Source organism: Haliotis rubra, unplaced genomic scaffold (assembly GCF_003918875.1).
Source record: "Haliotis rubra isolate DU_JTF1 unplaced genomic scaffold, ASM391887v1 Scf178, whole genome shotgun sequence".
NCBI classification, from domain to species: Eukaryota; Metazoa; Mollusca; class Gastropoda; order Lepetellida; family Haliotidae; genus Haliotis; species Haliotis rubra.
In genome coordinates this window covers 1,542,947-1,566,703 of record NW_025765758.1, presented here as the reverse complement: position 1 = coordinate 1,566,703, position 23,757 = coordinate 1,542,947, and the positions used below count along the sequence as shown (strand labels likewise).

Here is a 23,757-nt window from a genome sequence, read left to right as displayed (position 1 = left end):
CCTGATTTGTCATCTTTGTGTATGGTTTGTATTATTGATGGTAGCTTGATAATGAACAGGCGCTGTAACTTTACAGTTCCAACTTTTACCGGGACAATGAGTTCTCAGTATTCAGAGAGCGTATAGGGTTAAACTGGTGTATAGAAACTGAATGCCACATTATTCAAGCTTCAAATATGGCTATTGTCATAATGGCCGATCTTGAAGCACATGTGCTACATGATTACAAGTAATTGTGTATTGTAGTTAATGTAATCGTATTGTCATGGAAACCACGTTGGCCTTCACCTCAGATAACCAGAAAAATTATCGGTTTCCTGCTATGTTGGTTGGTTGGTTGTTGTTTAACGCCGCACTCAGCAATATTCCAGCTATATGACGGCGGTCTGTCATGACCACACAATCCAGTGATCAACATCATGAGCATCGATATACGCACTTGGGAACCGATGACATCTGTCAACCAAGTCAGCGAGTCTGACCACCCGATCGAGTTAGTCGCCTCTTACGACGGTCGTTGATGAGAACCAAGACGTTATTTAACGTGCTCTTACGTTAAGTCCCGTTCGCACTGACGGTAGTCACACTGATACGACGTAACGCTGATCAGGCCAGGGAGACATCCATAGATTTACTCTTATACTGATCATTGATTTGCAGGCTCCTTGTGCAACGACAAACAGCGCTGTGCGTGATCATCAATATATACGTGCATGTGTATCAACTCCTAGCGACACTGTGACATTGAAAAAAGAATATTTTGTCTTCACTTCAGTTAACCGATTGACGCCAGTGTTCTGTAAATATCAGAGATCAGATAGAGAGTTTGAGCAGGAAGATTCAGCTAAGTAGGAGCGTTGAGAGTGGACAAGTTCTCTTCCCGAACACCTTCTACCATCACTAATTGATAATGATGCCTTAACACGTCTTGTGGCCCATATTCCCCTCTTGTCAGGTAACACCTTCTACCATCACTAATTGATAGTGATGCCTTAACACGTCTTGTGGCCCATATTCCCCTCTTTTGTCAGGTAACACCTTCTACCATCACTAATTGATAGTGATGCCTTAACACGTCTTGTGGTCCATATTCCCCTCTTTTGTCAGGTAACACCTTCTACCATCACTAATTGATAGTGATGCCTACACGTCTTGTGGCCCATATTCCCACCTTCTACCATCTTTGATAGTGATGCCTTAACACGTTTTGTGGCCCATATTCCCAGGTAACACCTTCACTAATTGATAGTGATGCTTCTACCATCACTAATTGATCAGTGATGCCTTCTACCATCACTAATTGATAGTGATGCCTTAACACGTCTTGTGGCCCATATTCCCCTTTGTCAGGTAACACCTTCTACCATCACTAATTGATAGTGATGCCTTACACGTCACTTGTGGCCCATATTCCCTCTTTTGTCAGGTAACACCTTCTACCATCACTAATTGATAGTGATGCCTTAACACGTCTTGTGGCCCAGGTAATTCCTTCTACCATCACTTTGATAGTCAGGTATACACCTTCTACCATCACTAATTGATAGTGATGCCTTAACACGTCTTGTGGCCCATATTCCCCTCTTTTGTCAGGTAACACCTTCTACCATCACTAATTGATAGTGATGCCTAACACGTCTTGTGTAATATTCCCCTCTCTTTTGTCCGGGTATCACCTTCTACCATCACTAATTGATAGTGATGCCTTAACACGTCTTGTGGCCCATATTCCCTCTTTTGTCAGGTAACACCTTCTACCATCACTAATTGATAGTGATGCCTTAAACACGTCTGGTGGCCCATATTCCCCTCTTTTGTCAGGTAACACCTTCTACCATCACTAATTGATAGTGATGCCTTAACACGTCTGGTGGCCCATATTCCCCTCTTTTGTCAGGTAACACCTTCTACCATCACTAATTGATAGTGATGCCTTAACACGTCTTGTGGCCCATATTCCCCTCTTTTGTCAGGTAACACCTTCTACCATCACTAATTGATAGTGATGCCTACACATGTCTTGTGGCCCATATTCCCCTCTTTTGTCAGGTAACACCTTCTTCCATCACTAATTGATAGTGATGCCTACACACGTCTTGTGGCCCATATTCCCCTCTTTTGTCAGGTGAACAATTGACTTGCCCTTGCGTGTGTTTATGAAGGTTGCCACTGATGGAACAGTGACACTCGAGGCTCACCTTATCGAGAACACCAGGAATCCTCTCTTTTGTATAGTGATGTTTCTGTTTCTGGCAGACAAAGACAAATGACTCTCGTGATTATTAAAATGGTTTTGTCGCTCTGTTTACCCGCGAAACCCGTTCAGTATCGTTGTTAATGGGTTAAGGAATATTTATTCTTACACACATCTATTCTGAATAATGAAATGAATAATACACCATCGACCTCGCGTACTTTTAATCAACACACAGTCAGATAATACGAATGGTTTATCCTTTCAACACCAGTTGACATCGTTTCTGATGACATTGCTGTTGCCAATGATTGCCTGACATTTTAATCACATTTATATTAAGGATAGCTGTACGATCGCTAGTATTGTTCAGCCGATCGAGCAGCCACGTCCTACATCACTGATGCTTAACAAGATGCCACAATACTATCATACATAATGTATACAATCATTACTTTGACATCAGTGGCGGCGGATGGAGAGAGATGTTTTCACGCATGAACAGCGCACGGAGTTTTAAGTCCAACAATTGTTGACTTCTAACTGCTTAACGCTAGATCATAACTTATTCATTTTCAGATCTAACATCAGTGTGAATATATATTATCGTAAGTGAAGCTGGGTGAAGAAATCAATATATATATATATGGGTGAAGAAAATAGTTTAATCAATATATATATATATACATATATAACATATATGTATGCTAGTTTATTTGCTGTTATTTAGGGGGCGTTGGTTAATGGTTAAAGCGTTGGCTCGTCACGCCGAAGACCCGGGTTCGAATCCCCACATGGGCACAATGTGTGAAGCCCATTTCTGGTGCCCCGCCGTGATGTTGCTGGAATATTGCTAAAAGCGGCGTAAAACCAAACTCAGTCAGTCAGTGCTGTTATTTAGGAGATAAATCTACTGTTTTAATTATGATCTAGTCCTTCTGCAGGGTAGATACTTTTTGTTTTAATTTAGAACCATTTTACCATTACCATGACGTCAAGAGGGCTTTAAGAACCGTGCTTTACTGGAACGCGTAATTATATATTGGTACATTGGTCCGATATCTTGGAATATTCAGAAAAGGAATCAAAGCTCCTTTAAATGTAACAAATGTCATTTTATTTCAAGATTAAAACTTCCATTATTGACATGTTCCAAAGAAGTATTCAAAACTCACTTCTTTTCAAAACAGTTGACTAACAGTGAGTTTGAACCCATGATTAGATAGAAACGACAACCCCCTTTCCACTTCCGTGGGGCTGTATAATTCAGACTATATCATGAATATTTGTTTGTTTGACCCCGCATTCAGAAGTATTTAACGTCTGGACCAGATAATCCAGTGATTGACACTATGAGGTGAGGTGAAATTGGGTTTAACGTCGTACTTGAGAATATTTCGCTCATATGACGACGTGCATGCGTGTGTATGTGTATGTGCGGCTGCTTGTACTAGCCCAGACTGAAGCTGGTTTTATAGTGCTAGCCCACTGAGATACCATGCCGCAGTGAAGCATGAATACCCCACTCAGACACATTATACTGACTCCGAGCCGACCAGTCCTTGTTGTACCCATTAATGCCGAGCACCAGACAGGGACCAACAAGTACATCATTTTAACGTCTTTTGATATGACGCGGTCGGGGATCGAACCCGCGACCTTCCGCTCTCCTGGCGGACGCTCTAACCACTACACCACGGAGGTGGTTTGACACTATGAGATATGATGATAGAGCATGCGTTTATGAATCAATATCAAATAGTGATGATACCAGGTGTTCGCGAAAAGGTGAGAGTATTCTGCCCCAGCGGTGTCACACGTCATAAACATAATTTTTATGCAAAGGCTTTTTCACTGTTCACCTGAAAATAAATAGGAACGAAATGGTGTAAGTCAAAATAGGGAATAGCATCAGACATCATTCTTGTCTCTGATGCCTCACGTTTTGAAATGTCCTCCACATGTCTACTATAAAACGTTTTAAATGCTCGACTGAGGACTTGAATGTTGTAACCTTGATCGAACAACTTCTGAGCAAATGTCGTGTGACGCTCTTTGTAATCTTGGTAATCTTGGTAAAATTATTATTATTATTATTATTATTATTATTATTATTATTATTATAGTATATTTATATAGCGCACATATCCACGCAACTGGTGCATGCTCAAGGCGTTGGTATTTTTCCCTCGATCATTGGATGTCAATCTCAACGGCACATCGTATTATCAATCTAGGTTTGTTATCAATACACTTGCAATGTTTTATTTTACTTATATTTTTGTTTGATTCAATAGAAAAATAACTAACTTGTCCCCAAGAATTTCTATGCAAAGAGTATGTTAGCAAATTATATACCTTCGTTCAGTGTTGTCATTTCACTATCAAACCAGTCTTGGTAAAAGCTCTGGTTTTTCTTGATATTGTCTCTGGGGCGTCTTTAGAGTGAGTTGATGACTCAGCATTTATTGGAGCCCGGTGTGTTTTGAGAGCATGCTTCTAACGAAGTAAATATGGTATACAGGCCTGATTGGTTACTTGCAGCAGAGACCATATAATAGATCTGTTATAGGGTCTCTGCTTGCAGCTATTATTTGTGGATCGATATGTAAGCTATCAACGTATTCATACCAGCGGTTTATGTGGAAAGGCTGAATTTAAGATAGGTTTAAGTAGAGAAAAGGCTACCATCTTTTAACCAATCAGAAACAAGCATTCTGCTAATAGCAGACTCATTGCACGTGTAACGTCAACGTGAAAATATATGTGTGCGTGTCTGTGTGACAGTGTAAAACAGGGAATTTCTTTAGCTGCGTTAAATAAATAAACAAAACAGAGTCCGTATAGTTATGTTAGTCTGAAATCCTTCACACAAAGGCGATCTTTCAAGACTCGACGGCTCTTCAAATTTAATGGAAACATTTGCGTAGTCAGAGCGACGCGTAGCGGCAGTAATGGTGTCGGCGACGTAAACGTAACAGTAACAATAGACGTAGGCGTAAAACGTCGTCATAGCTGACAGAACACGTTTTGTTTCCGATGTTATAAAATTGTTTGACATCATCGTTAGTGACAAAGGTGGTGGGCGTGAATACACTATGGCGCGAGTTCAAAATTTATATTGTGCTACGTAGGGACGTTTGGAAAAGTATACTATTGAAATATGCTTAGGCTTCAAAGCCCAATGAACAACTTTTCCTTTTCAGTCCCTAGATGTGTAACTTTCTTAAACAACTATTAAACGAGGGATAGAATATAGGATCACTACCGCATTCATCAGTGTGGGTGATTACATATATTTATGCAACGTACATTTATGTGAATAGCATATTAGAAGTTGATGTATGTATGTATGTATGTGCGTGCGTGCGTGCGCGCGTGTGTGCTCGCGTGCGTGTATGTAACGACAACTAGAGCGCAGTGTGCGAAATAGCCCGCTAGCCCTTGGCTAGTAAAGATCCAGTTGGGACAGTATCTCTACAGTCACTTGCCCGACTGGCTAGTGAATTTTCATGGGGTCATTTTGTAAATGTCACTCTCTCCGACTTAATAAGTTATAATACACTTTTAAATCATGCAAGATTATGGCCTGACAAAAATGTTCATCATATTAGCAACTCAATGATGAAACCCGTGCCATGCCGACAATATCTTATTCTCATCTATTTTTGTAATCTTTTGCTTAGTTTCTACATTCAAATTTCGGACTACTGAATGATTTTGTGGGCTAGTAACTTTAAGGTTAGCCCGACTGGCTAACAAAATTTGGAAACCATTTCGCACACTGCTAGAGTGGTATTGGGCGAAGGATAGGATTTAACAGTTCGCAAATGCTTTTCCCAGTGTTGTTCACGTTAAGACTTGCATCAACTCACTTCAGCTGAACTGAATTATGGACAGAGGAGCCATGAAACTGATAAATATTTATGAGTAACTGAAATCTACCGGATCTCCCAAGGGTATCGTATAAACGAGACTGTCCTCTATCGACACCTGGATTCATCGAATTATAATTATGCTTTAGACTGCTGAAAACAAATCGTCTGTCAAAACAAACTGTGTTCTTCGTTTGAACGTCAGTTTACATTGTTAAAAATGTTTTCAATAATTAAACGGTTTAGGCTCTCAGTTTCTATTACAAAATATATGATGCAGCTAAAATAAATATCTAGATTAGACTCTCAATCAGGGTAAATGTCACAGTGTGAATTGTTACGTGCACTATGTAATAGTCCCTTTCATGTCACTGTCCTGCCACACATAATTTGAATATACCATGAAACGAAACTCCACATTTTGTAACCTACAGTTATACAAAGCATATTTTCAAATTGTCTAAAAGCAAAAGTGGAAGTACTTCACTTACAATATTGTTTTCACAGTCATGTCAATGTTTCCATCAAAGGCTAATACTAACTTCAATAACTGACTTCAATTATTAATGTCTATATGGAGTTAAAAACGTAAAAACGTATAAAATAATACCCAGGTCAATTCTTATAAATAAATAATAATTTAATAATAATAAAATAAATAATAGTGCATTTATATAGCGCTATTTCCAAACATAAGGATGCTCAAAGCGCACAACATGGTTTGAAATACAGTCAGGGAAAGCTTGGCGGAAGAGGAAAGTTTTTAGTAAGGATTTTAAAGATGACAACGTTTGAGACAACGTCCGAATGCTTATTCATTCATTAGGGACGGTGGGGTAGCCCAGTGGTTAAAGCGATCGCTCGTCACGCTGAAGACCCGGTTTCGATTCTCAACATGGGTACAATGCTTGAAGCCGATTTCCGGTGTCCCCTGCCATGATATTGCTGGAATAGTGCTAAAAGCGGCGTAAAATCGAACTCACTCACTCTTCAGTCATTGACACCAGGAATACATTAACACAATATTACAAGACAAACCACAGAAGTTCCAATGTGTTCCACGGTTATGGAAACATAGATGTGTGTAGATATAACAGACTTGGATAGCCGATCGATGTGCTTACAATATATTTATTTCATTAAATTTCGGATTCAATGGAGTATTTTCATGTAGTCATGGTTGCGTAGTCATGTATGCTGTGATGGCCCATAAATAAGGAAATCAGGACACATTGTTTTTTAAACATACTTCAATAAAAATTGAAATAAGCATGATCGGTATGTGGTACATTGAAGTTTAATCATGGTCACAGTAGGGAAATCAGAGAATTTCCTGTACTCGCTTTCACATCATCGCAAGATGTTTTCCTCAATAAATTTGAAAAAAAAACAGTCCAGATTCTGAACACGGATATAGTTCCACGAAAGGTATGCTACATAAGACATTATGCTTCGTTATAAAGATGTATTTATGTTCATGGAGGTATCAGATGTAAACTTGTTAATATCCATGCTGTTATGCAACACAATATTATTGACATTGATATGGGATTTAAATAAAACGCCATCAGCGGTTCCACATACCATACATAAACAAACACGTCAGACCGTGTGTATTCAAGGTGTTAACAGGGCTCTGTGGCATCGCTCTATGTTTCACGAGTGACGAATGAGTGTGGTTTTACGTCGCTTTTAGCAATATTCCAGTAATATCAGAGCGGGGGACACCAGAAATGGGCTTCACACATTGTACCCATGTGGGGAATCAAACCCGAGACTTTGGTGTGGCAAGCAAATGCTTTAAACAATACTGACTGACTGACTGAGTTTAGATTTACGCCGCTTTTAGCAATATTCCAGTAATATCAGAGCGGGGGAAACCAGAAATGGGCTTCACACATTGTGCCCATGTGGGGAATCGAACCCGGGTCTTCGGCGTGACGAGCCAACGCTTTAATCACTAGGCTACCCCACCGCCCCTTTAAACAATAGGCTACCCCACTGCCCTCCATGCTTTACGAATGGACCTTTGGAAGTTAGTAGGTCATTGTCTATTTTATTTAGTTTATCGATGGAGGCTTGGGGAATATTTTGTGTCAGGTTACATTTTGAATCTTTTCATGATGATTCCATACAGTAGTAACCCATTCATTGATGTAGTGGTTAAAGCGTTATCGTCATATGGTAATGTGATCTGTTTGTGTTAAGATTCTGTAGAAATTCCGAAAGATGTGTTTTAACAATAATTAGTTAACAAGAATGTATTACTATCTGATGCAAGCAGTGGTGTGGAACTTAATATAATTACATGCTGTCGAAGTAAAGTGTAATCATGGGATCTTTTAGAACGCCACGGAATAATTAAACATAGTATGGAAGATTTTGTGAGGTTATTTACACTAGATAAGGTGATAAGCTCATGCCTCTATCATCTCAAATTATATGAAAACCAAGCGAGAAGATCATAATTTTCATTTGGATATCTAGCCTGTTTACTTTTGAAGCTTACCACTGTTGCTGCCAAATGAATAGCATCATCACTGACTTTATTGCTTTTATCACTGCTGTATTATAATATACTGACACTGAAATTGTGCTGCCATTGCAGTTTACACAGCCACTCTATTGCACACTGCCATTGAACTTGTGCTGCCATTGCATTTTACACAGCCGCTCTATTGCACACTGACACTGAACTTGTGCTGCCATTGAATTTTGTACAGCCACTCTATTGCACACTGACACTGAACTTGTGCTGCCATTGAATTTTGTACAGCCTCTCTATTGTACACTGACACTGAAATTGTGCTGCCATTGAATTTTGTACAGCACACTGACACTCTCTTGCATTTTGTACTCTATTGCACACTGACACTGAAATTGTGCTGCCATTGAATTTTGTACAGCCTCTCTATTGCACACTGACACTGAAATTGTGCTGCCATTGAATTTTGTACAGCCGCTCTATTGCACACTGACACTGAAATTGTGCTGCCATTGAATTTTGTACAGCCACTCTATTGCACACTGACACTGAACTTGTGCTGCCATTGAATTTTGTACAGCCACTCTATTGCACACTGACACTGAAATTGTGCTGCCATTGCATTTTGTACAGCCTCTCTATTGCACACTGACACTGAAATTGTGCTGCCATTGCACCACTCTATTGCACACTGACACTGAACTTGTGCTGCCATTGAATTTTGTACAGCCACTCTATTGCACACTGACACTGAACTTGTGCTGCCATTGAATTTTGTACAGCCACTCTATTGCACACTGCCACTGAACTTGTGCTGCCATTGAATTTTGTACAGCCGCTCTATTGCACACTGGCACTGAACTTGTGCTGCCATTGAATGTTGTACAGCCCATTGAAATTTCTTTGCATTTATTTGTATTGATCTGAAAACCCAGTTCATTTGAAAATACAGTTGTAAATTGAATTACATCTGTTGTTTTGGTTTCATACTGAAATCTTTCTACTTGTACACTTCCTGCTTAGCTTAATGACATTGTCAGTCTTGAAATCGACATTTAATAATAACAATATTGAAATGACAGGAGAAATATATACTGAGGGAACCAAAAAAAGGGAACTCTCCTTCATCGCAGTGTTAATCTATTTATTCTCAGATTCTCACCCACAGTGCGATACAAAGCTTGTAAAGAAACATGGAAAAAATAAAGGAACACTTGCGCTTGCATTTTTATTTATTTATTTTTTTCCCTCAGTATATTTCCTTGCTCAGGACATATGAACTTGTTCTCAGTGTATTCATCCGGTTGTTGCTGCAAGGCATGATGTGGTGAATGTATAATACTATACTTTGTTATCACGTAACAATGCTTTTACAATTTGATCAATTAATTGCAGCGTACGTCTGTTAATCAAGCAAGCAATCATGTTGCATTTCTTGGAACTTTGAGTGAAAACCTGTGTCTTCGATCGAGTCACGTCATTTCTATAGATGTTCAAATAAAACCCACTGAAGCCTAACGCGTAATGAAAACTTCACATCTACTCACTAAATAAACCGAAATGAAATGTAATACTTATTGGTAAAAGATGGAAATCACTTTAAAAAATCGATGCCATTCAACGGGATTCCCAACTAAATTCCTGGTACCATGGCATTTACATAACAAAATCGAACATGTTTATTTTTTTATGAGCAAGCTAAGGTTATACCGTTTACTATGTTTTGTTCCCTGCAAGCTTTCGGAGGAAATATTTGAAAGTACAAAGCAGGGCCCTTGTTCTCAAACGTTCGTAGCCCTAAGAATTCTTAACTTTGATCGTATCCAATGTGTTAAGAATTGGCTTAAGAAGTTCGTAGGGCTACGAACGTTTCGAGAATAGCTAGCCTGATCAATTAAATGACTTGTTCATTTCGTTGGCATATGGAAGACGAAATCCACCGTTATCATAATTCTAGATTTTCGACAGTCTGTGGTTCAATTGTAATTAAATATGTTCATGGAATAGCGAAGGGTGTAGCAGTTTGTGAGCAAATTTTATATTATATATGTTCGCAATGATATTTTTTAAAACTCGGTACTTTCGTCAATTTTGCTGAGAATTTCCACATATGGTATGCACCGTACGGAGGAGACATTATTTAACTGATAGTGGTGATGTTTCATTATATGTTCATTAAAAATAAAAGTTGTCTCAGGTTTTCTCTTTTGTGTAATTAACAAAAATTAAATGATATTTTTTAAAACTCGGTACTTTCGTCACTTTTGCTGAGAATTTCCACATATGGTATGCACCGTATGGAGGATATTCCATTGAACTGCTAGTGGTGATATTTCATAATATGTTCATTAAAAATGAATGCTGTCTCAGGTTTTCTCTTTTGTGTAATTAACAAAAATTAAACCAGTTATATTCCATCGATGCTTAATGAGAAAATGTGAATAATCAGAAGATATTGACGTGTAATCGAAAGCAGGCTAGAGTTTCACGGTGTTGATGAATTCCACATCACATAAATCGCGTTCGCTGTCAACACTTCCAGATGGTACGTTCATAAAAAGTCTCGCAGCAGTTGTACATTGTCTAAAGACGAATAAATATTGAATGAGATTGTTTGTGATTCAACATTCGAGTATCATCATAAAAAAGTGCGGCAGGATAATCCCTCAGAGTCCCTTTTGTTGTCATCATCAATCCCTTGGATACATGGTTGATATGGAAATTTTCAGACCCAGCCCTCTGACAAGTGATAAACACTATACTCATAATAGTATGGCTTGCATGGCAAAAACGTTTTGTGAAAGCTTTGGTGCTGTTGATCATCGTTTCAACGGAAATAGATATGCGTCCACGTTTTAATCATATTGTAACTGTTGTAAAACCGGCACTCTTTTTGCTGTCACTGTCAATTTTTGTCACCAATGTGTCAAATCAAACAACAGAGTATTAACTTAGGAACTATGCATTTGATTATTTATAAACATCACTTTTGCCTCAGAGTCAACGAAAAAAATAACCATTCATTTGAACTACGATCTGTAATAAACCGATCTATTCCTCGTAGGTTTTTATAAGATATGCAGGAACTACTGTTTGTTGGCACTGGTAAATAGGGATGACTTATATTAATCTTCTCTATGTTCTAACTACTATTGATGTGACGTACGGTAAATAGTGATGAGTGACTTATATTCATCTTCTCTATGTTCTAATTACTATTGATGTGACGTACGGTAAATAGTGATGACTGACTTACATTCATCACTTCTATGTTCTAACTACTATTGATGTGACGTACGGTAAATAGTAATGAGTGCCTTACATTCATCACTTCTATGTTCTAACTACTATTGATGTGACATACGGTAAATAGTGATGAGTGCCTTACATTCATGTCTTCTATGTTCTAACTACTATTGATGTGACGTACGGTAAATATTGATGAGTGACTTACATTCAACACTTGTACGTTCTAACTACTATTAATGTGACGTACGGTAAATAGTGACGACTGACTTACATTCATCACTTCTATGTTCTAACTACTATTGATGTGACGTACGGTAAATAGTGATGAGTGACGTACACTCATCACTTCTATGTTCTAACTACTATTGATGTGACGTACGATAAATATTGATGAGTGACTTACATTCAACACTTGTACGTTCTAACTACTATTAATGTGACGTACGGTAAATAGTGATGAGTGACGTACATTCATCACTCCTATGTTCTAACTACTATTGATGTGGCGTACGGTAAATACTGATGGGTGACTTACATTCATCACTTCTATGTTCTAACTACTATTGATGTGGCGTACGGTAAATAGTGATGAGTGACTTACATTCAACACTTGTACGTTCTAACTACTATTGCTGTGATGTACGGTTAATAAGGATGAGTGACTTACATTCAACATTTCAATGCTCTAACTACTATTGATGTGGAAATATTGCAAACACCCGATTACACCTGGAATGTTTAAACACATATTACCATTATGATATTTAAAGGTAATACCACATACATTAATATTTGCATATGCTTCCATTAGTCCTGGTTATCAGAAAGCTGCAGTATGTCGGTGTAATGCTCTGATTCCGCCCAACACATGTTACATAGCAGAATGCCCTACAAACTGCCCTCTGGTTAAAACTAAAACAAGCAGTGAATGGTTAGTCAATATGTGAACGTGTCTGATAGTAATCTCACAGTTGTTGTTTTCTGTCTGCGTCTGTCTTCAGTGCTCACGTCCGGATTACATGTGTAAACATCCATTTTAACACATATTTGCTGTACATAATTCACAGTTTCTATTAACATCAGACATATTGAGATTATTTCGGTTTCAGTACAAGAGTTCCGACAGGAACTGTTAAATATGTTCTTCAATGAAACAAAACAGCCATTGTAGGTTATTTTTCAGGAGGTTTCATATTCTGTAAAAACAAAATTATTGGTTACATCAATGGGGCTTCTGAAATAACATACATCAGACGATGAGTATAATATAGAATATATCATAATGCTTATAAGCCGTGTTAAATTGTGGTCATGGCAACGTCCCAACTCAAATATTTGCAAGCGAATAAACAATATAGGATAAAACCAAAGGCTTTCCATTGAATACTGTCGCTGTCAGCGTCCATTCTATTAAGAAAACGACGGTAGAATCATGGCTATGTATCCATCACAACGTCCCCAGATTTTTCATATGCAATCCTCATCCTCAAAAAATAACAACCCTCGTTGCATAAAGACAGATGAAATTATTTTCCTAACTTCGACCGGCATATGTATACTTTTATTCAGTGTATACAAAAATATCCTCGCGAAATTTCATTGAGAAAGTAAAGAAACAAACTAGTCTGAATAAAGTTATTGTTATTTCATAGATTAAGATGAAAATGCAGCAGAGAGGGTTCGGGTGATCCTGGCACAGTCAGGCTGGTAAGGCTCATCATCAGCTCAGGGCCCTTGCCCCCTCTACACGCATCCCAGACAACGAATTCGATTTCTCCCAGGAAGAGCTGCCTAGTCGAACCCACCAAGAACCCACCGGAGAATATGAAGACTCCCGAACACTGCAGCCTTCTGCATTATTATTATTATCATGATTGTTGTTACTATCATTGTTACATGGGTGTGAAATGTTGATGGCACTGGTCAAGCCGACAAATGTTCAATATTTTTCATTAAGAAAATGTTTTATTCCATGAAGAACATTTCATCATGAGTACAATTCAGAAAAAAAGCTTATGGTTTGGTAACATTAAACAAACACTAAGTTATACGGTTTACCAAGAATGTATTCTTATTTTCCTGTTTCAAAAACAGACTTAAAACACAGACAAAATATACTTAGCAGATCGCACAAAAGTCTATTATTTACATTCGGAACGAGTTCCTTAATTCCTTATTAACCTTCCTGTTCGTGCTGTCCAGTGATCGTTGTTTAAGGTCTGTCATGCATAAAAGTACACTTTTCGGGAAGCACGAGAATTTCTCGCTTCCGTGCATACAATAAATGGACTCATTATGCCTCAGATGTGACCACCCACTGGACAAAAGAATTAACCTGTGCTCTGATGATTTTAGAAATGATGTTGGGATGAAGAAGTAAGATTTATTGGTTTAGTCATGATGTGTTTTATGCCTGAACCTTTTGTTGAGAATTTTTTTTTAAATGATATCTTTTCCTGACTGCGTTCGAAGATGAATTATTGAACGCGAACCTGATCTTCTAGTGTAGATGATTTCTTTTGTTATATTTGATACTTTAGTTTTTTATACAATCTCCTGAACAATCATTGCCAATCGATAATCAACGCTCTGATCAGAAGCGCTAATCAACGCTCTGATCAGATGCGCGTTTTACTGAATTCGGTACAATAATTGCAGGTAAGAACCTGGCTGACTCCTGCCCGAAGGCACACCTGTGACTTCTACCCAACGGGTAGACTTCTAGAGACCCCTACCCTACGCCTATTCTGACGACACCAACACGACACCTTCTACGGCCACACCAACACGACACCTTCTATGGCCACACCAACCCAGAACGTACCCTGACGAAACCTAGCCGCCACCTCCACGGATGTCACCCTGCAACTCCAACCCATTCCCGACCCTGCAACTTAACATTTAGCCTACATTGGGTATGTGCAGAGGGTTTGGTTGTAGCAGGTACATGAATGTCCTCGCTGTGACCATTCCAAGTGATCAAAACGAAGGAATCCTTACAAAATCGTTTGAGTCGATCCGTGCTCAGACAGGCAATGACAGTCTACAGAAATCTATACAATGTACTTCAATATCTACTTGATACATCTTTTCAACCATCGATCAACGATCGGTCAATAATTGATCATTGAAGAAAAACACTTGTAACCGCTACAGGTTTGTTTACAACTTCCGAAGTCCCTCCCGTCGCGTGTATGGCGTCGGCCATTTTGGCGTCCTGTACTTAATGTAAATGTATTACTACACGCTGTCGCCGTGCCTGACTTACTGAAGTAGTTAATTTAAGACTTCCCTCACGTAACGATAATAGTATGTGAATCTCTTTGTTGTTTTCTACATCAATAAGATGCTACTTTAAAGCAACTTCAGCATACATGGGCTTGTATTACTCGCCTTATGAGGAACTATTTTATTCCGCGATGAAACTGGTTGCAGCATTTTTGTCAGAACAATCATGAAGATAACAAGGTACACATGAGCGCCACCCTTTGAAGGTTGTTCTTTAATGATTTTGCTTGCTTGTTTGTTGTTTAATGCCGCACTCAGCAATATTCCAACTATATGACGGTGGTCTGTAAATATTCGAGCCTGGACCAGACAATCCAGTGACCAACAACATAAGCATCGATCTACGCAATTGAGATACGAAGACATGTGTCACCCGCTCCTGTTAGTCGCCTATTATGACAAGCATGGGTTGCTGAAGACCAATTCTAACCCGGACCTTCACGTGTGTTTTTTTAATGAACTCGCACAAAGTGAAAGGTTTCTTTTTGCCTGATACCTTCAATAATGATGGTTTATGTTCTTGGTCAAATATATCCATGTTTTAGACCCACTCATCTCCCTGGCCTATGTTCCTGACCAACTGATCCTACTAAAGCTGGTTCATTTTAAAACCGCCTCATATCAGGTACTACCGGTAGTTGTAATGGTTACGGGACTTACATGTCTTTTCATTTGGTCCATGTTCCCGAGTAAATAATTATCACGCAGTCGTATCGTGTTCATGTTCGTGATCTTAATTTCACTACGTCTCCAGGGACATCCCCCCAACACCACCACGACACAAACGCATCTGCAGTGTACTTCTAGGTTACTATCCAAGTCAGTTTGCCCGTGGTGGTTACGCATGCACACCTGTCGGCTATATGCAATCAGTCATGACGCAGCCCACAAAGGTATTTAGTCCTGCTCCACATCACCACGTTAATGATATCGGGATGGCGCTGGTGCTATTTATAGGCTACAATACATCAACAACATCATCAAGTGCTCTTAAACTCCATGGTTTAGTTGTAGATGAAGCACCAAGATGACTTTTACTAATTGCCTTCTTGCGGAAACAGCAGATTGCAACGACCCAGAATGATGATTCCATACAGTAGTAACCCTTCATTGATGTCATATGGCAATGTGATCTGTTTGTGTTAAGATTCTGTAGAAATTCCGAAATGGTGTAAACCACCTCGCTGTCTATAGAAATACTACGCTGTGTATAGAAACACCACTCTGTGTATAGAAATACCACTCTGTGTATAGAAATACCACTCTGTGTATAGAAATACCACTCTGTGTATAGAAATACCACGCTGTTTATAGAAATACCACTCTGTGTATAGAAATACCACGCTGTATATAGAAATACCACTCTGTGTATAGAAATACCACGCTGTATATAGAAACACCACTCTGTGTATAGAAATACCACGCTGTGTATAGAAATACCACTCTGTGTATAGAAATACCACGCTGTATATAGAAATACCACTCTGTGTATAGAAATACCACTCTGTGTATAGAAATACCACTCTGTCTACAGAAATACCACTCTGTGTATAGAAACACCACTCTGTGTATAGAAACACCGCTCTGTGTATAGAAACACCACTCTGTGTATAGAAACACCACTCTGTGTATAGAAACACCACTCTGTCTACAGAAATACCACTCTTATCGTTTTCATAGCTCGAAATATGTATATATAATAACAACGTTTTTCTAAAAAAAAGAAAATGACCATTCCCAACTGAAGCACCGGATGTCCTATATTTTGGTTGGGCCAAATTGACGACCATTGATTTTTTATATCTATGTACGCATAGAAATTGTTTTTAGCACGTTTAGTCATATCAAATGACTTTCATAAGGAAATATTTATCTATTTCATTTCTTTTACGGTGTGATGGTAAGGTGCATCCGTGTATCTGCATCTCAATCTGTTGTCATGTTCAAAGATCATATTGATAAGACTATACTATTTACCAGAAAAATGATGTCAATTTGTGGTCAATTAAATAACTACATTTTGGTTGTGTGTGTTATTTGTGGCGCCCAATTCTATGTATGTATGGACAAAGGACATGTAAGTTCATCAAATTAAGGCAATGAGGACCAATCGTTATCAATTGCTTCTGTCTCTGGTGTTGGGGGAGCACATTGGACCAATCAGATCCTCAAAGCTTTGTCTGCCAGGATTAATTGGAACCATGTTTTGCTCATATCATTCCCTACTTATTTAAGACTTAGGATGTGGTTTCCGCAAAATGAGCACGTTTATCGAATTCCAATCGTACGGGTATCGACTTTGGAAAAATAATGACAGACACAAGACTATAATGTTCACATTCGATTGACATTGGATACACTTTTGAGGTTATAATCGACATGAATAAGTATAATTTTTCTGTAATCGGAAGTCGTGTAAAAACAACTTCAGGTGTTGGTAATGTGGAACCATCGTCCCTTTTTCATAATTATCTATAAAACCTTAAGCAATGTTCTTTGCGGTTAGATTGCAAAGGTATCGAAACAATAAATATGTGATATATGTTTCTGAAAATACAACGCTCTAATTGATTGAACCAGTTACAGACACCGATACTTATACAATCAAAATAACTGCTTGTGATTAAACACAGCTGCTGAGCTAATGTGTCCAGTGTACCCACGGGGACATACAAGGTGGAACTTACCTATGGTCAGGACTGTATATGTCTGCGATGTTACGACATTAGTGCCAGCCAAAAGAACTAGCAGTCCCGTTACGACGAGGGTGTTGATGAGGGTGGATGATTCAGGGGTGGCTGCAGCCATTGCGTGTGGTCCGGGTAGGTCCTTCTGTCCCGTCGGAGTTTCCGGATTGTCTGTGGAGCTTCTTCAGACGATCACTCACGAGCATCACACACCGCCTAGTAAATAATGATGTATGGCTATACCATTAAGTTAACTTCTTAAAAACGCGACCATTTGGATTCATATATTCTCCGTAATATATATCCATTTCCCTTGAAAGACACCGAATACCATATGCTCCCTCCATTCGTCACGTTCACATTGCGAGTGTTCAGCCGACGAGTACCACTTCCTGTAGAATCCAGCTGTCCCGTCCTCGCTTCTCTCGTTCCCGCTCGCAGGTGACAGGTGGTGGAGCAGACGACTAGTGGAAACTCGCCGTTAGGGGCGCTGTCTTGCACAGGCTACCTGCCTGGAGTTAACAACGCAGTTAAAAATTGATAACTACCACTAAATCAATATCCAGCGGTTAAACGGACACGTCTCCGACTTGTGATTCAGGGAGCGCTGATGACTGGTTGAGATTGATTCCTGGGTATGTGACATCGATCAGGCGGCAAGCACAGCCTTTTGCTTGTGGAGCCTCTACCTGAGAACTGGTTGTGTGTGTGAGGAGCGGTTGAGAGAGGACGGAGATACGGCACCAAGGCTTATATATTGTCTTTATCCTTCGATAATTGCTCACCTCGTCATCGTGGTTGTTGTTGCCATCACGCCCTGTCGTCACCTAATATTAACATCATTACCAATGACAGAAAAAGATTGTGTTTACCTATATGTTAGAGTAGCTATTACAAAACAGAGGTCATTTGGAATAAACCAATGTGATCAGAACAAGGCAAACATGTGTATAATAGTAACTGAATTTTACCAATGAAGCGCTGGGCCAAGGATTCCTTGTCTCGGTGGACAATTTGCAAGAAACTCTTGGTCCAGTGAATTTACAGCGTATGTGCAGTATATTATCATGCTTTCGTCACGTGATTGTTGTGATTGACAGATATTTATACACATTGCATCTCATATATGCCCATGAGGACACCACTTGCATCGTTTTGGGCTCTCGACGAAGATTTCAAATAGCGTAATATGGCTCTTGTCTTTGCATGTGTTTTGGACGGGTGAGACTTGTGGTATCAGGGTATCTGTCATCACTATTAGAAAAGTGATCCATAGGTATATCTTCATGATAATTGTTATCGTTAGTATGCTTTTAGGAGGAATATATTATGATAATGGAATGACTTCTGCCGCTGTTATTGCTAATGGATAGGTAACTTAAAATGCCTCACAAATCGCTCTCCTTGAGTGACATCCTTGCTTGATATTTAAATTACAAATCTCACCATAATCTTCACATCAAGTCAATGCTAGGTATAATTTACAACCCTGTATGGATCCTGCGAGCATCTGAAGTGTTTTTAATAAAAAATTCTTAGTTCTTTATAAAAACATTAAAAAACTTTCATTCTAATTAATGTATTTCCTTATTGTAGAAAGACATTATAACACATTTATCATGTTCATGTAATCAAAATGTGAGCTTAAGGCTGTTAGAGCTGTGTTTCCCATTAGGATCAACTCGAGGAAATTCACCACTTCAAGGTCGAAACACAGTTCAAAGAAAATTAAAACCGAACGTGATCACGATACACTGACAATAATGTTGTTCCCGTACAACACCATTTTCTAAATCAATAATCTACATTTCGTTATGAATCATTTTCCCCATCTAACAACTAACAATTTTATATTAAAACAACAACCACAACAGGAATAAGGTAACATAAATACGTGAACGTTCTAGGAACCAACTACCATCTTATTTGGATTGTTAAAACAATTGAATTAGAGTAAACTAGTAAAATGAATGAATATATATATAGTATCAGGACACACAGACTTTAGAAGCTGCAGACCTAGACTAGTTAAACCGCAGGACATAAGGATCCATACTACGTTGAAACGACTGGCCCGACATGAGATATAACTGCCATGGACCTAAGGCATTCGCTAATTTTGAGCACTAGATTAGTGAGTGAATGAGTTAAAGTTTACGCCGCACTCAGCAATATTCCAGCTATATCGAGCCTGGACCAGACAATCCAGTGATGAACAGCATGAACAGCAATCTACGCAAGTGGGATTCGATGACATGTGTCAACCAAATCAGCGAGCCTGACCACCCGATCCCGTTAGTCGCCTCTTACGACAAGCATGGGTTACTGAAGATCAATTCTAACCCGGATCTTCACGGGTTTGAGCACTAGATTAATGTTGAATAATAGTTGATGAACCGGATGCACAAACACCATGCTCATTACTTGAATAGAATACCCAGGAGGTGCGGCTCATCTGAACTTTCAGCTCTAAAAACATATTTTTTGCCAAGCAGGTAAAGTACGAAATTGGTTCAGGATGTGTCGTCCTCAATCATAATCTATATCTCTGGTTTTGCAATGGATGGGAGATTTCCTTATAGCGGATACGTGAATGCGTCAAAAAAGGATAGAATCACATTAATCAATTGCAAGTATATATTGTAACACATTTTTTATTTGGGGTTACTCTTTCTGAGTAAAGTACAGATTCTGGTACCTTTGTGTGGTTGAGCCCCAACCAGGATTCGAACCCAAACGGTCAGTGTTAGGCATTTGCATCTCCAGCCACTCAGCCCACTCAACCACTTCGGCTTCCACAAAAATGGAAGTCTGACAACTGGTAGTCTAGATCACGTACTTTGTGTACCCCTCTAATAAATGCAAGTTGGCACAGCTTCAACTTCCGAAAATTTTAAATACACACATGTCATTTAGAAAGTGGTAAAAAATCATATGTGATTACACCTTTTCAGAAACTTTAGTACTTTTGGAGTCTCAACCCAAAAGAGGTAATAGAATGTGAAAGTGTCATGCGAAAATATATCATATGCGGTACACTTGAACACTTTCTATATATTGATTCTCTGATAAGATCACAGAGCGATGCCTTGAAATTAGGGCACTGTGGAGTGATGCCTTCATGGGGTGAGCAATAGCGAAATGTCTGGACTGGATCGTCTATAGACTGACAGATTAATAGCATGACCAATATGACTGCCACCTTGTTCCTGTAGACAGGAGTCATAAGGCCTAAAGACTAATTAACACTAAGTAATAATAATAAACTACCTGGCAAAAGACCAGAAAGAAAGACGTATGTGAGATTTACGATAATTATTTTACAAACAGAAATGATTTTCAAATAATTAGACTGAAAATTCATTGTAATGCTGGTCTTGCATTTACCGCAACTCATTAAGAGCCAAGGGATCACGATTAATAGTTACACAAATCTGAATTCATTCGAAAAGTGAATAAAGAGTCACATAATGAGACAGGAGTCAGGGGACACGTCATCTAAATAGCGAGTGTGACCACCCTGGGCATCCATACAATACAACACCCGTCTCCTCATTGACGTCGTCAATGGTCGCTTCAGCAGAAATCCTGTTCCACAAGTCCAAGGGAGTATGCTCAAGTTCATCTCGTTTCGCTGGGATGTGATATATGCTGTCTCAGGTGACGATCACGATGATCCCAGAGATGTTTAATGGGTAGAACGTGCTGCCCAGGCAATACGTTGACGTTAACGTTGTTCTCGAACAACTCTGGCAGAGTGAGGTCTTGCGTTGTCGTACTGCAAAAAGACACCTCTTGGCTGTTGTCGAATAAAGGGCACCACAAAAGGTCTCACATATCATCCCTGTATCGTTGGGCATTCAGATTTCTTCGGATCATATCGATAACCAGTCTTTTCACTCTCTGGCCACAAATGACGCCCCATACAATGACGCCTTCTCCATGGAACGGATTCACACCAAAGCATACATACCCAATTACTGAATAGATCATATTTCTTCATTAGTTAAGTTTCGATACATGGCCCATTCCCTTTCAAAGTCATTAAGAATAGCTTTTTAACAATGTCTAGCTTTTTCTATCAAATAATAGTATCTTAATTCTTTCTTGAAATGGTAGAGGGTTTGTGATTTCTTTTGCAGCTTGCATTTATATATATGATACTTGGTAAGTAGCAAAATAAGATGAAAAATATCATCAGTTTGGAAAGTGGATGAACAACCAAAAAGGATCAGATCAACCTGGAAAATAATAATACCTGTGTGTGAGCAGTTTTGTTCAATCCACTGAGAAAGCTTTTTGCCAAAAATGTTTACTTAATCTACAGTTCCAGAAAAGGTGAAGTATAGATTCAGGCTCACTCCCACAGAATGTGCAAAGATTATTATCAACAATATTCATTTTAATCAAGTATGTATTTACTGGAAATATTGTATGAAGCAACCTACATTGCATCCATCTTAACTTGGGATCAGGACTTGTCTTAAAGGGTTGTATAAAGATATGGCTCCAATTAATATTAATCAAGGTTTCATCTTCCCATTTTTCGATGATCTTCAATTTTTCTTCATCTTCAGTGATTTTAAAATAATAGCTCTTTGATCCTTTTTTGCATGAAAAAAGATTATTCATATTTATGTTTATAAGGTTATCTAACATCACATTTGAGGTTTTTCTTAATCCCTGTAGCTTTGAGGTACTTTCTTACTGCTTTTACAATTCCATGAAATTCAGTAAAATATATATTGTAAAATTTATGACAAAACTGTACAAGCGTCATAAAGTGACCATCATCATTCAGTAAATAATGAATATTAACAATGTCATGTTCTTGAAATGTTTTTCTGTAGAAAGATTTGCCATCTATAATTATGTTTCTGTTATACAAAGGGGATCCCTAAGAAAATCTTATAGCTATAATTGGCAACAGCATTCAGAGTATCTTTCCAGAAAGTAGTCTGTATAGATTTTGAAAGTGTGTGGACAGTCGCTACCAAACTGTGTAAGGTTTAAATATTGTGGAAGTGTTTCTATCAGCAGGTGTTTCCACTTTCTATCATGGTTTTGTTGTTGTAGTTTTCTAATCCATGTTACTTTCAGGGCATTGACATAGGCATATATGTCGATCATGTCAAGCCCACCCTCAACAATTGGTCTACAAACTATTGTTCGTTTAATTTTGTCAGGTTTATTATCCCAGAGAAAACCAAATAACATACTATTTAACTTTAAAAAACACACCAGGTGGATTGGGCAGAGTAAGGAAAAGGTATTTAATTTGGAAATGAGCAGTGACTTGATAATAGCAATTTTACCTAGAGGGGTTGTAGTTCTCTTCATCCATCGTTTAATAATTTCTTCAATTTCATATAGCTTACTTTCATAATTTAGCTTAATCATCTTGTTAATATCAGTCGAGAAAATTATCCCCAAGATCTTAAAGCTTCCTGGGTTCCAACGTAAGTTTAGATCTGCTCTTAATTTAGCATTACTATTTCTACAACTTCCTATCCAAATCACTTCTGATTTATCATAGTTAATATTAAGTCCAGAGATTTGTGCATACAGATCTAGTGTGTCAATGACTCCTTCGAAAGATTTCCTTGAGCCATCCAGGATAAATGCTGTGCCATCTGTATATTGAGCGATCAAGTATTCTATGTTATTTACCACTACACCCTTGATATTTTCATTTTTTTCTAATAAGAGCTGATAGTATTTCAGCACACAGTAGGAAGATATATGGTGACAAGGGGTCGCCTTGTCTACAGCCACGTAGAACAGGTATCCAGGAGACATTTTACCATTTATGACTAAACTTGATTTAGTATCTTCATAGAGTATAGAAACCCATTTAATAATACCATCACCAAAACCCCAAAAATTCAATGTTTTAAAAATAAAGGACCAAGATACTGAATGGAATGCCTTTTCAAAGACTACGAGTAGCAACATTCCTGGTAATTGCTTCGATTCTGT

General features: G+C 38.6%; 1 protein-coding gene across 2 annotated transcripts in view; it reads right to left on the bottom strand.

The window, feature by feature from the left end:
• Nucleotides 1-18,405, bottom strand: part of LOC124273226 (glutamate receptor-like) — a 56,630-nt gene extending 38,225 nt beyond the window's left edge. The window contains exons 1-2 of one of the 2 annotated variants that reach the window (XM_046708441.1): nucleotides 18,110-18,405; nucleotides 17,779-17,994 (exon numbers count right to left, since the gene is read on the bottom strand). In XM_046708441.1, coding sequence (XP_046564397.1) covers nucleotides 17,779-17,899 — 121 coding nt within the window. In that variant the 5' untranslated portion in view covers nucleotides 17,900-17,994; nucleotides 18,110-18,405. Of the gene's footprint in view, nucleotides 1-17,778 lie in introns of both variants that reach the window. The other variant, XM_046708442.1, reaches the window with a different exon arrangement.
• Nucleotides 18,406-23,757: the final 5,352 nt, after the last annotated feature.